The sequence below is a fragment of the Aquila chrysaetos genome, chromosome 9 (assembly GCF_900496995.4).
Source record: "Aquila chrysaetos chrysaetos chromosome 9, bAquChr1.4, whole genome shotgun sequence".
Lineage (NCBI taxonomy): Eukaryota > Metazoa > Chordata > Aves > Accipitriformes > Accipitridae > Aquila > Aquila chrysaetos.
In genome coordinates this window covers 41,321,072-41,335,298 of record NC_044012.1, presented here as the reverse complement: position 1 = coordinate 41,335,298, position 14,227 = coordinate 41,321,072, and the positions used below count along the sequence as shown (strand labels likewise).

Sequence of the window (14,227 nt, the reverse complement as noted above, 5' to 3'; positions counted from 1 at the left end):
AATCTGTTGTTTCGTGGAGGGAAGAGTCCATATCGCCAAACCTTCACTCCTGATAATGGGTAAACTAAGAGGAAGTTGAATAGATGTGGAACCTACCTTGACTTTGGAGGAGATACCTCCAGGCAAAGTCAGAGACATCGCCTGTGCAGGGTAGTCTGCATGGCTGCTGCCTAACCTGCAGCTCTTCTGAGACTTAAGCCCTCGGTCTTCCACAGGCAGTACCTTCAGGCTGAAACACTACTTGAATGTTGGTTTCCTCTTACTATCCTCCCATCTCCAACCTCATTTTTAATTAGTAGGTCTCTGAAGGTGTGCAGTGTTATGTTGGAGTAGAGGAGTTGAGAACGGTTGCAATGGCCTATGAGTGATTTTTATGTGCTCTCACAATTTTCCACTTCCCAAGCGCAACAGCATGTTCTGCATGCACAGCAATAGCATGTGTCCCTGAAATGTGAGTCAGCCTTTAAGGAGGCTGCCCAACTTCCTCTGCATCACTCCCTGGCAGCCTGGCAAAATGGGCTAAATTCAGAAGTGACCTAAAAGGAGGCGGGGGTTTGGAAACAGATCACTCAGCCAATGTAAAGATGGAGGAACAAACTTGGGAGCCCAAGGTAGAAAGGAAAGTTATAGTAAGAAATTTAACCAGAAGGTTTCTGCAGTTAAATTTATCCTGTCTTGAACTCTAGGGTAAATTCTGCTGCTGCTACCACCTAACTCTCTCTCCACAGCACGGAAGCTACAAGAAGCACTTGTTCATGTGTCCTTTATAATGTGATTTATCGCATGTCTGAATTTGATCTATCAGCTCATGACTGAGGTTGGCTCTTCTGGTTTTGTCATATCTAGCTGCAGGGCTGAGTCAGCTTCCACTTTGCTTGCAATGACTTCTCTTTGGCTAAATAAGCTTGCATCATGTCAAGGAAAAAGAACTTTGCCAGGTTATCAGTGGATTCATCAGGACATTAAACTGTACAGTCTGAGACTTTAGGCCACTGCATTTTTTTTTCCAATACATACTCTGGGGTAAAAGGAGGGGAAACTCCACTGAAATTAAGGGATGCACACCAGAGCAGGCTGTGTGGTAAAAGGTGAGCCATGGCAGCCTTGTGTACACATATCTCAAGCAGTGTTCAGTGGGGGCTTAATTGCCTTTTGATTTTAACCAACTCTGGGAGATAATCCAAACAGTGAAAATGAGGTTTTGGCCTAGAGCACAAGTGGTTGGTGAGTGCCATCCATTCCTTAGGGCTAGCACAAAAGTTTAGCTTTGACTTTTTGTGCCTGAAATGTTTTTAAGGCCATTATTCACCCCATTTAATCAAAGACATACGTTTCCCTACCACAGGTCTCTCCTGACCTCAGATCTATCCTGTTTGGTCCTTACTTTCTTTAAAAATGAGTCAGCTGATGAAGAAAGACAGTAAGTGATATCTCCACAGGGGTAGAATGACTCAGTAGTAAAGACGTCACTTCACTTGACCCCTCAGCCTATACGGCACCGAAAGTGCTCTGTCAGGATTGTTAGAACTTTGACAAAGTCTGCTGACTCTCATGATCTTGTGAGCCAAGAACCAAAATGCCCTAAAATTAATTTGTGAATAAGATGCTCTGTGTAAGTTTTAATAGGCCAGTTCTAGTTTGTGTTTCTTAAAGAAGGTAGATGTGAATAAGGGATAAAGGAGCTGGCCTTTGCTTGTGGCTAGTGACAATAAATAACACAGAGACCATGTGGATCTTCATATCCTGCAGGTGTTTTACAAGCATCTCCTTTTAAAACCTCACATTGCCCTATGAGGTGGTGCAGCACAGTCATGACACCTGCTAAAGCATTTAATCAATTACTTTTATCTTGTTTTACGGGTTGTGGACAGTCTAAAAGTGGACTGTGCTTTTTTTTCAAGGGAATTTCTTATTCAAACTTATTCAGTTATATTTCCCCCTGATCCTTTTACTCTCCAGCCTGCCATTTGTAATTCAAACTGTTGTTGTGATTCACCATACAATTTCCATGATTCCACTTCTTTTTCCTGAGCAGGCAACCATAAATCCTAGGGCATTCACATTATTGGTGTGATTGCTGATACCAAAATTTCATATTTGTTTTTCTGATGTATAAATTTAATGTTTACTTAAGATGAGCATTCGTTCCATGGAAGTGTGGGTAGTGAACACAAGCAGGGTCCTCAAGACACCAGAACAAAATAATCTGCAGTTCTGAATTCGTATTTACCTAAAAGATTTTGCAATATTCACCCAACCTAGCATCACCTTCCTTTTATAAAGAGTCTTCCTGAAGGTCATGCTGGCAGTTAGTGTCAGAGGCAAGAAGGATATTTTTATCTTAATTCTTCCTCTCCTCAGTGAAAATGCTTAAAGTTACTATTCTTGGGCATCCCCCAAAATTGTAAGGCAATGTACAGGGCTAAACAGCTAAGGAGCAAATTATTCTGGTACCAACATCAGGAGTGCTTAGCAAGGGCTAAGCCTGAGTGGCCTGTTGCTGTGTCCCCCGTCTGAGGGATATTACAGCTTAGAAAACTGTGATAAATTATTTCAATGGCAAGTGACACCTCTGACATTCTCACTAGGGAAGTTAACCAGGAACCTCATTTGTGACACATATGGAAACCTTGATGGAAGAATGTGAACCAGCTCCCCATCTGTTACATCCTCATCTGGCAGTAAAAAACAAGAAGGTTAAGACAGGTATGTAAAGGGGCAGAAGTAGAAAAGGTATTTTGTAGTCTTCCTTTGGAATGTGGAGGCTGGTCCTGGGTGGAGTGGAAAAGGGGGAGTTTTTATGCCCTTCAGGTTGCAGAGCATGGAAGGAGGCAAAAAGTCACAGATGCTGTTAAAGGGAGGAGCAAAACTCCAGGGTTCCAGAAAATCAGTGGGTGGATGAGCTCTGCCAGGCCCTTGCGGCATGTCTTCAGCTAATCTCTCGCTTCCCACATCTCCTGCATTAACAGGTGTGAGGGAATTGGGCTCCCACTGAGGCTGATAGGAGAAAACAATACTCCCATGCATGTGAGAACCATGCATACAGACATGCCCATGAGGAGGTAGGGCGATGATTTAGTGGGCAGCAGTGGTAAGCCCCCCACGTAAGACTCATTGTTCATGGTGTAATGTCATCCAGCCCTCATAATTCATAGGGACCAGGCACCGCACAAAAAAGAGTTACAGGTTCTAGGACTGTGCTACACCCACCTGTCATGACTGACAGTGAGGGAAGACGAGAATCGGGGTTGAAGAGGAAGCAGTCAGGGGAAAAGAGGGAGAAAGCAGCAACAGGGAAGCCCAACCACCAAGAGGCTGAGATGCCTGTGTCCGTTGCCTCTGTCCTGTCCGCAGGCCAGTAACTCCCGAAGGTTTTAGCATGTAGCACACCATGGATGGATGGTTCATCACCGCGTGGGGAGGAACCATCACATTTTAATACCAGAACTTTGAATAATGCTTGGACCTCCCACAGACTAGTTCCCACAGCCTCGTGAGCTATTAGCAGTCCTTATCCTGCAGTTTATTGCCTATCTGTGGTTCTCAGAAGTAACAAAAACCATTGCAAAGAAGTGAGGATGGGCCCCAAAGTGAAGGTACCTCTGGCTGGCTGTTGTGCAGATCATCACAATGGTCCTACTAGGCAAGTGGTGGACACGACATGGTAGCATGTGCCTCCAGCCTACGCCGCAGACAGTTCTGCAGACATAACCAGCACACGCAGAGGCATGTGCATTGGTGCTGGCCAAAAAAGAACTGGGGAGAAGAAAACAATCGGGTTTGGAGACAAAGAATTTAGGAGTGCTAAGCTGTGTGAAATATCAAAATAACAGCAGCTGCATTTTATAGCAGGGTAACTGTTCTGCAGGGGCTGGGGAAGAGCTGCCCACACACATTCCCCTCACACCCCCTCTGGCAGGCTGTCCTGTGCCGAGGTATTCTACCCATGAAAGACAAACTAGGAGCAGCTGTTCTTCAAAACATACTGTGGGAGCCAGCCGTGCACTCGCGATTAGGCATGGTGAATCTGTCTATCCTGGCAGAATTCTTCCCACAACATGACAGCACGCCACAAGGATACGCTTCGATTTGGTAGGAATCCTTTTGTCTGTTTGCAGGTTGCTTTGATTGGTTAAGGAAAAAACACCAATTGCCTTGTAAAGAGAACTGCCGACCCAGGAACCTGCAATCCTCACAACTTCATGCCTGTTAGAAAAGTGGAAGAAAGACAGCAACAGCTGATGAAGAGCAAAGGGTAAAATGAGATAGTGTAATTGGAAATGCTTAGAGAAATATGTTAGAGAAATACACGAGTGTAATTTAATTTGGGAAACATTTATCAGTTAAGGACTTAAATTTCCACCTCTGCTTCCTCAGAGGAAAGAGCCATGTGCTGGTGGTTTCACAGCCTGCTTTGACCACCCAGTGGTCAGCGTCCACTCAGCTGGCTCTTGTTCCCGTTTCATGAAGAGGGGAAATGCATTTATTGCCTAGTTCCCGCGTCCCCACGCTCGCTCATCTGCAACTCTCCTGCAGATCCAAAACCTCCCTTGCGGTGATGATTTGGAGAGAACAGCTCCATCGCGCTTCCCCACTGACCTCGTACCTACGGCACCAGTTTAGCAGTCATATTCAGCGGGTGTGGGATAGCCCTGGCGGGACAGTCAGCATCGAGCCTGGCGGACCCGGGAGCGGCCGGTAACGGCTCTGCGCTGCCGCAGGCCCCGCGGGCCGCCTGCCCGGGGCCGGGGTCGGCGCCGGAACCTGCGCGCCGGGCTCGGGTTCTTCCCCGGGGCGGCAGTGCGGGCACACGGCCGGACGGAAGCGGAAGCGCCGGGGCGGCGGTGGAGGGACGGCGGTGGGCTCGGAAGGTGCAGGTGGGTTCCCTCGGCCGGGCATGGCCGGCGGTGCCGTGCGGGTGCTAGCCCCGGCGGCCTTTGTAACGCCCTGCCGGGCGCTTGCGGGGGAGCCGGGCCGGGGAGAGGTGGGTGGCGGAGGCGGTGACTGCCCGGCTGCCCGCCTCGGGGCCTGAGGCGGCCCGGCAGGTACGACACGGAGGTGTGTCTGCTGATGAGACCCTGAGGGGCTGTTGGATTTCACTGGGGCCTTCTCAAAAGTCCGTCTCGCAGAATCAGCGAGTCGCTAGTTAAAGCAGATACGGAATGAATGCGCAAAGCTGTTGAAATTTCACGTAGCTGTTTAACGTTTGCATTTATGCTGAATTTTTGTCGTTAAATTATCTGTTTAGTTGTTCATTTACTTAAGCCATGCATGCCGAGACTGGTTTCAGGTTGTGACTGAGCTGAGATCTGTACAGTTGAATGTTGGGCAGTGTGAAGAATCTGAGCTTACAGGGAACAGAACAATATCACATATGTGTACTTGTATCCTGCTGGGTGCTCTGCAAGGGTCTGTTTGTATGGGTCCAAGGGCCTGTTTGTATGGGTCCAGACGGTCCCCTTGGCTGCCCCTAAGTTGCTGCTCTTCGCCTGTAAGTAGTCTTTCAGATAAGGTATGGCATGTGCATCCAGTCTCATCCCTTCTGCCTGTGGATGTGGCCACATGGGCTGTGGAGCGGGAAGAAGTGTTGTGTTTCTTGCATAGCAGGCCCCTGCCTCTCCCAGAGAAAAGCAGAGACTGGAGGAAGTCTCCAGCGGAGCACCAGCAGGACTGTGCTGTTAGCGCTTCAGAGCCACAGCCAGCCCCTATAAGGATCCTCAGCAGGCTGCCACCTCAGCTAACTTTTTATTTCCTAGTGAAGTCACATTTCTAGTAGGCTGTTTTTGAAGCATTCTGACAGCAAGTTCTGCTGATGTTTCTATTGACGTGGTAGAACATTGTATGTGTGGGTATTCAGAAGAGAGAAGAACAAGCACTTAGCTTGAGAAGACAGAATACCAGTGTGCTGCAGTGACAGATACCAGCTTGGTCAACTTTTAGAGTGGCTGAGTCTTGCAGAGATGCTAGGATATTGAACTGTAGCACATTATCAAGAGTAGCTAAAAGTTGTCATTTAGTGTCTTTGTTCTGAGTATGTTATAATTTTAAGATGCTAGCATTTGGGGTTACTCAAGTTTCTTAGACTCTTCAATTCAGAAACAGAGCCCAGGTCTACTGATGAGCCTGCTTTCCTGCCTACTGGTACTCTGGCTTCAAGAGTACTCGTGCTAATCTGTCTTTTCCTGCTCTTTTAGGCCATTAAAAATGGGGAACACAAGCAGCGAGCGAGCTGGACTGGAGCGTCATGGCCATAAGGCATCCCGAGGTGACAACTCGGGAGGAGCCATCAGTACAAAAGAGGGTGATAGACCAAAAATTCTAATGGACAGTCCTGAAGATGCAGACTTGTTCCATTCAGAGGAAATGAAGGTATTGCTGGTTTGTTCTTGTCTTCTAACTTTGCTAGCTTGGGAATGCTGTCCAGTTGTGGTGCTCTTAACATCCTTCAGTAGTTCTGTCACTGACTTTACACACAAAACTGTCTCCCTTGTTTCCTACGCTAAGGAGAGATATTGCATTGGTGTTCAAGCAGATATAATGAGTGTAATGTCATGGTTTGCAGCAAGAATTAATTGTAGAAAAACTAAAATGTAGCTGGCTCAAAGCTCTTCCCCAGTTCTAGGTACAGTGCCCCAGCTTCCCTCAGATCCTTAATGCTCTTGCAGTCACCAGTGACGTTTTACCTGTCTGTTATTTTCCATATTAAAAGATCGGTTAACTGGATTTTTGCTCAGTATTAGATGGATTGTTAGAAATGCTTTGCTGTGTATCGTGTTTCCTAAGAATATCTAACAGATAATTACGCTAAGATTTTGACTGCTGGACAGAGCTGTTTCCTATAGACAACTCATAATCTTTCTGCCAACTACAAATTTTGTGCCTATGGTATTTGTGCTTAAGTGTATTTCTTCTTAATTATTTTTCTCCCTCTTCTTTTATCTGTGTATTTTGAAAACTCTTGTGAGCTCAAGTCATTTCTTTTTAACCTAATTTAGGCTGGAGGGCAGGGGATTATTTTGCCTTCCACTCTTTCTGCAAATTTGGAAGGCTTTAACATCTTTGCAGAATTTGTGCAAACGAATTTGTGCAAATGAATTTGCGAACAGTATCTAGAAATGCTGTTTCTAATCTCCATCTGACAAAAACTACTTGTAGACTTGTACCTTAGAGAATCGTGCCTGAGCGCAAAAATGCCGTCAGTAAAATACAGGTTGTCTAAGTCTGCCAGGAAAGAATCCTTTTGATTAAGACATTGTGCTTGTAGGCTCCATTGGAGAAAGAAGAATTCCTAGCTTGGCAACAAGATCTGGAAGTGAATGATAAAACTCCCACTCAAGCTCGACCAACAGTCTTTCGCTGGACTGGAGGAGGGAAAGAAGTTTATTTATCTGGGTCCTTCAACAACTGGAGTAAAATTCCTCTGACAAGGAGGTAATAAACTGCTGCTGCTGTATCGGTGATATTCCCCATGGGCTGGGAATGCTTAGTGCAGTGAGAAAGGTGGTCAGCTGATACATTGGTATTGTGCTTGGATTTACTGCTGTCCTGCTTCTCTTCTCAAGCTCTTGATGAGAGTCTGACTTTTTGATTCTTGGATGGCACAGGATGAAAGTTGAGCTGTGTGTCAATTTTGGAGTGATTTGTTCACTAGGCACCATGCGTGAATGACCTGAAACAATCCTTGTTGTGCAGTCTGCTACCTGGGGTGGAGTTGGGGTATGTAAGGTGAAGTTGGTTTTAAGCATAGTGTCTTTGATGGCACATGTACTTTCTTGCCATATCATTGGCTTTTGCCCAGCTCAAAGGGTCCAGATTCTGCTTAGGAAACTGAACCTGCGATACCTGCTGGTAAACTACATGAACGAGAGAACAAATCTGTGTTAAAGTACCAAGTGCTTTTTCCTTCCAGAGAGCTCTGGAGCTCTGCTTAATTCAGTACCTGAGTAAGTATTTTATTTAAACCCATGTTTTCTCAAAAATTTAAAACTTAATGGGTGGCGGAGAGTCTGAATTTAGCTGTTGATGTGAGACCTGTTGTCTGTCAAGGATGACATATTCATGAAAGATTCGTCTCCTGCTAATTTCTGGTGTTTCTTATCTCAGTGAGTGACTACCTGCATTGTCATTGTTGCAGAAGTGTCTTAATTTCTTAGGAGACTTGAGGGAGGAGCATAGTGGCCTGATAAAATGGTATGGGAGGATTGTTCTGTGCATGAACAACGTGAAATAAATTATCAAGACAGGAGCTGGAAAGAAGGCCAGTGGAACATCAGTATTACCGTCATACTCTTAAGTAGAAAGCCTGGGAGACGGGAAATGCTGAAATGATTCTGGAAGAAGGACAAAAATGTCTCTTTACCAAACAACAAAAAAAAAAGACAGGTTTGCCTCTTGTCAGATTAGGTATTCTGGGAAAGGAGATATTTGGACCTCCTTAGAGGCTGGATAAAATCATGTTACTGAATCAAATATGCTCAGGCAGAAGAGTTTGTTATTCCAAACTGAAATTTCAAATCCAGCTTTGTGGTGGTATGCTTGTGCTCCTTATCTGAGAAGAAGTAGTAAAGAGAGCTACTGGCATTGTGTGGCCTGTTTGAATTGTTCACATAGCATCAACTGTTTCTCAGCTTCTTTGAGATGCTGGTAAAGACTTCTGAAGAATCAGGAAGTTCACAACACAGGAGTATCAAAATTACAAAGCAGCAGCTATTCAGACCCAAAGTAACTCAGAAGTATTGAGTTGCTGTTTTCATCTTCTAGTCATTGTTCACTTATTTCTCAGGCATTTGTGAAATGCAATTTATGATGGCAAATACTGAAAGGCAAGGAAATAATACAAGTAAGCTGATCTTGTTCCATCAACAGGAGTATCGCAGATAAAATAAGGTCTCGCGTACTAACAAGTAATGTGAAGATGTGCAGATGACTTTACAAAAGCTCAGTGCCAATTACTTGATGCCAGGAATGTGGATACTAATTTTGAATGTGTAGGGGCTTACTGTCACAGAGGAAATTATCATTAACATTAACCTTAATTTGATTCTTTACCTTTAGATTGCATCAGAGATTCTTTTAAATGTGGCACTGCCTTTTTAAGTTTTTGCGCGTTAAGGAGGCTTGTATTCTGTGTTACAGTGTTTGTCACAGTTTATAGATCGATGTACTTTTCAGAATATTTCAGGGCTGATTTGTTTGTCTTAAATTCCAGCCACAATAACTTTGTGGCAATTCTGGACCTGCCAGAAGGAGAGCACCAATACAAGTTCTTTGTGGATGGGCAGTGGACGCACGATCCTTCAGAGGTATTGTTTTCTTTGATTCACTGTATTTATTCATTGAGGCATCGGAAGATGAGAAACTGGCTGGTTTTTCTACCAATAGCTGGCCTTTTCGGAAAGAAGGTATTGGTTAACAACAGAAACTGACTGTTTAAGCTGGTGATAAAGATATTTCTGCTCCCAGCTGGCCTAGGTGGCAGCATCAGACTGACAGTCTCAAAGGACAGGAGATTTCTGTAACAAATGGGTCACAAGATCTCTTGGGTATTGGTTTATAAGATATGGTGAGCTTTTCTTGTCTAGTGCCAAACTGTCTTTTAAAGCACTATAGCATTGCTGACAGCCCAAATCTCTCTGTGCTGTACTTGCTATCTGTGCCAGAATGTTCTTATTGCTGCTCTGGATCTTTTCATAGTCCAGTAATTGTGCCAAAATCTACCAGGCCTTTTCGTCCTCCTCTGCTATAAAATGAGCTTTAACCTTAGCCTGCCTAGCAGTCCCTACCTGCCTCAGAACTAATCATTCACTGCTGCTGGTTCCAGTCTTCTTGTTGTCTTGGCAAACCTTGCAGAACCTCTCAGAATTCACCTTGCAGTAAATTTAGCTCTTTGAAACCTCTGCTTTGGTCTCCAGTCTTAGCTTTGGTAGTAACCAGCAATACCAAGCGTACTCGTGTCCTACGTCAGGCCATGCAGATCTCAGCCTGGCTCTGAAGCCTCTGTAGAAGCTAGAAGTAAAGGTTAGCTCCTTGTGTCATCACTGTTAACTTTAGCCCAAACCTGATCCTAGCCTTATGTATAGCTCAAGAATTTATCGAGTGCTGTGGACCTAGCAGGTTCAACTGACATGCATCCCCCTTGGTCTTAAATCCTGTACTTGCTCTTAAACTAACACTAACTGAGCAATAGTGAGCTCTTTTCATATGTGGTACTAGCATATTTTAAAGGCAATATATCTCATTCTTGGTAATGCTGATTGTGTAGTTTTGAGAATCTAATAGTCCTGCAAGCTTTTTTTATTCTGACTTTTGTATCTTGTTTCTTCCCAGCCAGTAGTAACCAGCCAGCTAGGTACCGTCAACAATATCATACAGGTGAAGAAAACTGACTTTGAAGTATTTGATGCTTTGATGGTGGACTCCCAGAAATGTTCAGACATGTCTGGTATGAGCTTACTGGTAATTTTATATTACACTTTTTAGAGCTGTTAAAAATTCCATCTTCCTTTTTCATCTGGAGTTAAAGCTCCAGTATAGATTAATCTACATGTTTGTCAGGCCCTGTGGACGTGTGCAGGAGTCACAAGTGCACAAAGGAATAACGTGGAATGCATAAAGGAGGAAGCCTCTGACAGAGCAACACAGGTTACTGTAGATCTGATTAGGAGGAAGTCATGGGTGCTTAATAGCTGTTTGTTTGCCTGTGCGATGTGAAATGGCTGGTTTGGGCGCACTCGCTGGATCAGTCTCTACCTTACAACATCAAGCCAATGTTGACAGCCTACGCTGCTCCTAATACAGTCTTTCTCTGCTAAGGAGATGGGTTGAGGAGGTCAGAAGTTGCGCATTAAGAGGTAGAATTTAGATGCATCTTAGTGCTAATACAGGCTCAGGAACATGTCGTATCCTCTCGGCTTAGTATAAATGATCTGAATCTTAGAATAGTATAAAAATTGTATTTTTGCCTTAAGTTTCATATTCTAGTGTAACAGAAGAGAGGTAAGATTTAGCTTGAGTCGTCTCTGAGGTCAGCCTTGCCACCTGTTCTTTATAGACCTTTGTAGGGATGGGGACCATGGTTGAAATAGTACCTTAAATCCTCCTTCAGAAGACCTGTCCTTTGAATCTGAGGCAGAAGGTGCGTTTGGTTGGTTTTTTGCTCTATGCTGCTTTCCCCTGGAGAAAGCCTTTTTGGAGAAAGGGTGTGATTTGTGAGACTTGGGTGCTGCAAGAAGCCAGGAGGAGTTTCTAGTAAATGCTTCCCCGCCACAAGATGTAACAACTTTTCATTATATTGCTTTACACTCTGAAGAGCCCTTTCTATTACCCTGTCCCTGTACGGGATTAATACATGCTTTTTACATGTGTGTACCATGTTTTTAGCGCTTCCCTTGGAGGTAACATTGTAGAGCAATGTTTACTCTTAAGTGTTTGCTGGAGAAGTGCTGGGCAGTGAAGTTCTGGAGTGCAGTAGGGCCCTTGGCCTCCCACATCTTCACAGCTAGTCTCAAGTCAGACAGACTTTGGACATCTTAAATCACTTCTTGGGCAGTGACTGATCCTCTGGCACTGCATCAGCTGCTGCAGTTCTTGTACTACATGCCATTGATTTCTTTTGGCCACATGTTTTTGGATGTGAAAAGCGACTTAGAGTAGCGGTAAAAAGGTACATATAAAGAGCAGATACTCTTACAGACTATTTAAGAATAAATGTTTAACTTCTCTCTGGCAGAGTTGTCAAGTTCACCTCCAGGACCATACCACCAGGAGCCCTATGTTTGTAAGGCAGAGGAGCGCTTTAAATCGCCACCTATTCTTCCCCCCCACCTGTTGCAGGTCATCCTGAATAAGGACACAGGCATTTCTGTGAGTACATTAGTTTGTTTTGCTGAATAATGGCCTTGAGGCTGTGAACAGGTGGGGAAAAACCTGGGTACAGACCGGGGACAGGCAAGGAAGAACCTTAGAATAGTTGCCATGTTCATAAATTCCTTATTGTATACGTCCAGGTGGATCCATCTGAAGTAAATTTATTTTTCTACTTGACTCTCTTCAAAATTGAAAAGAAAACTAGATTGCTGTTTTACTCCCAGAAACCCTAATCTTCCCACTGCAACACTATTAAAATGTCAGAAGCACATAAGAAATAATTGAGGTCTGTTTTATGGTTGCAGTGAGGATGCAGAGGGTTTCACCCTGGAGGGATCTTGGATTGTTCTGAAACTTTGTCTACGTTTGTTGATGAACTCGGTGTAAGAAGCGGTGTGATGTATTTGAGGATATGGCTAGTTACAGACGGTGTTTATCACTCATCAGCTGTGATGAGTAAACTGTGAGTTCCGTTATTTTCACACTGTCTCACTTTCTCTTTTTTCCAGTGCGATCCTGCTCTGCTCCCTGAACCCAACCATGTCATGCTGAACCACCTCTACGCACTTTCTATCAAGGTGAGAGACCAGGGCATGTTCTTCACACTTGCAGCTTTTAGATAACCATGTAATATGCTCACTTGTTTTCCATCTCCTGTAGGATGGAGTGATGGTGCTTAGTGCTACGCATCGTTACAAGAAGAAATATGTGACTACTTTGCTGTACAAGCCAATATGAGCATCACAGTAGTTTGCACTGGCCCAGAACAATTGGTCACAGTCTCGGGGGAAAAAAATTCTTCTCTTAACCAAATTTATTCCTGCTCTGTGCTGTAGCAAATGAACTCTGATTTCATATTGTTTCTGAGACTTCCAAGTTCTCCTATATTTGCCTTATTTTCCCAGTCCCACCTTGGAAGTTCTTGGAGACGGCAGCTTCATGACAACTAGACAGATGGCAAAGGTGTCAGTGCCCGTTGTCTGCTTAGTTAAAAAACCAGCAATTTAATTAGGCTGAAAAGTGTGAGGGCAGCAACAGATTAAAGACCTTTAGCAGTGAGGCAGACTGTAAGTAATAAACAAGCCAGCCCAAAGTCTAGAAAGTTCAGGATTCTTGTGGAATCTTACTTGAGCTCAACACTCAGCAAAAGCAAGCCCATTACTGCTTTCATAACTCATCAAACACTCAATTATTTCAGTAGCAAGTTCCAAACTTGTATGGCTGAAATAAGTGTGAATATTGATGATCTTTTTGTAGCAGCCTTTTCTAGGCAAAATCGGCGACACAATCACCGACAAGTTCATTTCTGTTTTACGGTAGGCTGGAGTGCACTGTTTCTGCTGTGAATAGCTCTGTAGTTTTTCTCTTCATGAGAACTGAAATACAAGTTTTCCCCTGTGGAATTTTGGTAAAAAGACAATTGTTTTTAACGGCTGGATTTTTCTGTAAATCATAAATGTGTCTTGCAGTAATCTGCTTTTTGAAACCAGTTTCTCTTGCTGTCACTGATAAGGACTTCCTTAAGCTGGGATAGGTAGCCGTAAGGAAACCAGTGTATTCAGTTTGGGGATTAGTTCTTCAGTAACAGCCTGAAGGTGACTGTAAGTCACCGGTCTCCCAGTGGCCAAACTTGCCCCTTGGTGTAAGCAGTTGCAGCACGCTGGATACAGCAGCACTGCATCCTTCTGTGCCCAGGGCTGGAGCTGGGCCTCTGCTCCAGGTTGCAGCATTGACCACGGGTATAACATCCCTGGTGCTTCTGCAGCCAAGGCTGTGGGGATGTTGGCAACTTTTTATTCTGTTTATATTTTCTAAGTGATTATAGTAACACCAGGTTGCCTGTACTTGGTACTCGCAGCCTGTTTTATCCCAAAACAAATGCAACATTAATGCAAAACTGCCTGCCAGTGTGCCTCGGGCCTGCCCTGGAGGAACCAGCTCAGGAGGTGACCTGCTGGGTCCTTCCCTCTGTTTGTTTTTGGTGCCTGCGAGTGCCAGCGACTGTGCCAATGATAACCAGCCCCTGTCCGACTGTGGGGAAGAGCACATTGCACAAATCGGTAAGGAGTCTGAGTGGGGACAAAAGCTGCAGCAGCCAGCGTTCAGTGGAACCAGCCACAGTGGAAGGGTGGTTTGCCATCCTCGGATCTGCTCGCTAGCCTTGTTGCAATATCCTGAGTAGCTGAGTAGATCTGGGTCTAGTGCAATGGTTTTCTCTGAAAACTCTTTCTTCGTTCTGTGCTATGGATAGTATTTGGTATTCTGAAATATGGAATTGCTTTTGTTTTCAGCCTCTTTAGAAACAAATAAAACATTTTCAAGAAAAGTGGGTGACTTGCTTTGTTATTATCCTTCCCATCTT

General features: G+C 44.5%; 1 protein-coding gene and 1 long non-coding RNA gene across 7 annotated transcripts; one reads left to right on the top strand and one right to left on the bottom strand.

The window, feature by feature from the left end:
- Window positions 1–3,494: 3,494 nt before the first annotated feature.
- Window positions 3,495–4,697, bottom strand: LOC115345480. 2 transcript variants are annotated; one of them, XR_003924853.1, is made up of 2 exons: window positions 4,600–4,697; window positions 3,495–4,206 (listed from the first exon to the last, which is right to left on the bottom strand). It is a non-coding gene; the product is annotated as an uncharacterized LOC115345480 (long non-coding RNA). The 2 variants fall into 2 exon arrangements; XR_003924854.1 differs by having other exon boundaries at window positions 4,607–4,677.
- A 92-nt stretch (window positions 4,698–4,789) lies between these two features.
- On the top strand, window positions 4,790–14,191 carry PRKAB1 (protein kinase AMP-activated non-catalytic subunit beta 1). 5 transcript variants are annotated; one of them, XR_003924852.1, is made up of 9 exons: window positions 4,810–4,877; window positions 6,195–6,369; window positions 7,265–7,431; window positions 9,209–9,302; window positions 10,327–10,441; window positions 11,729–11,862; window positions 12,375–12,443; window positions 12,526–13,514; window positions 13,586–14,191. XR_003924852.1 is itself a non-coding variant. In XM_030024252.1 (8 exons), the coding sequence occupies exons 2-8, from the start codon at window positions 6,205–6,207 to the stop codon at window positions 12,601–12,603; spliced, it is 822 nt and encodes a 273-aa protein (XP_029880112.1). In that variant the 5' UTR covers window positions 4,790–4,877; window positions 6,195–6,204; the 3' UTR covers window positions 12,604–14,191. The 5 variants fall into 5 exon arrangements, 4 of the variants coding, with proteins under 4 accessions (XP_029880112.1, XP_029880110.1, XP_029880107.1 ...); XM_030024252.1 differs by having other exon boundaries at window positions 4,790–4,877; window positions 12,526–14,191; XM_030024250.2 differs by having other exon boundaries at window positions 4,824–4,871; window positions 12,526–14,191.
- The last annotated feature ends 36 nt before the right edge of the window (window positions 14,192–14,227 follow it).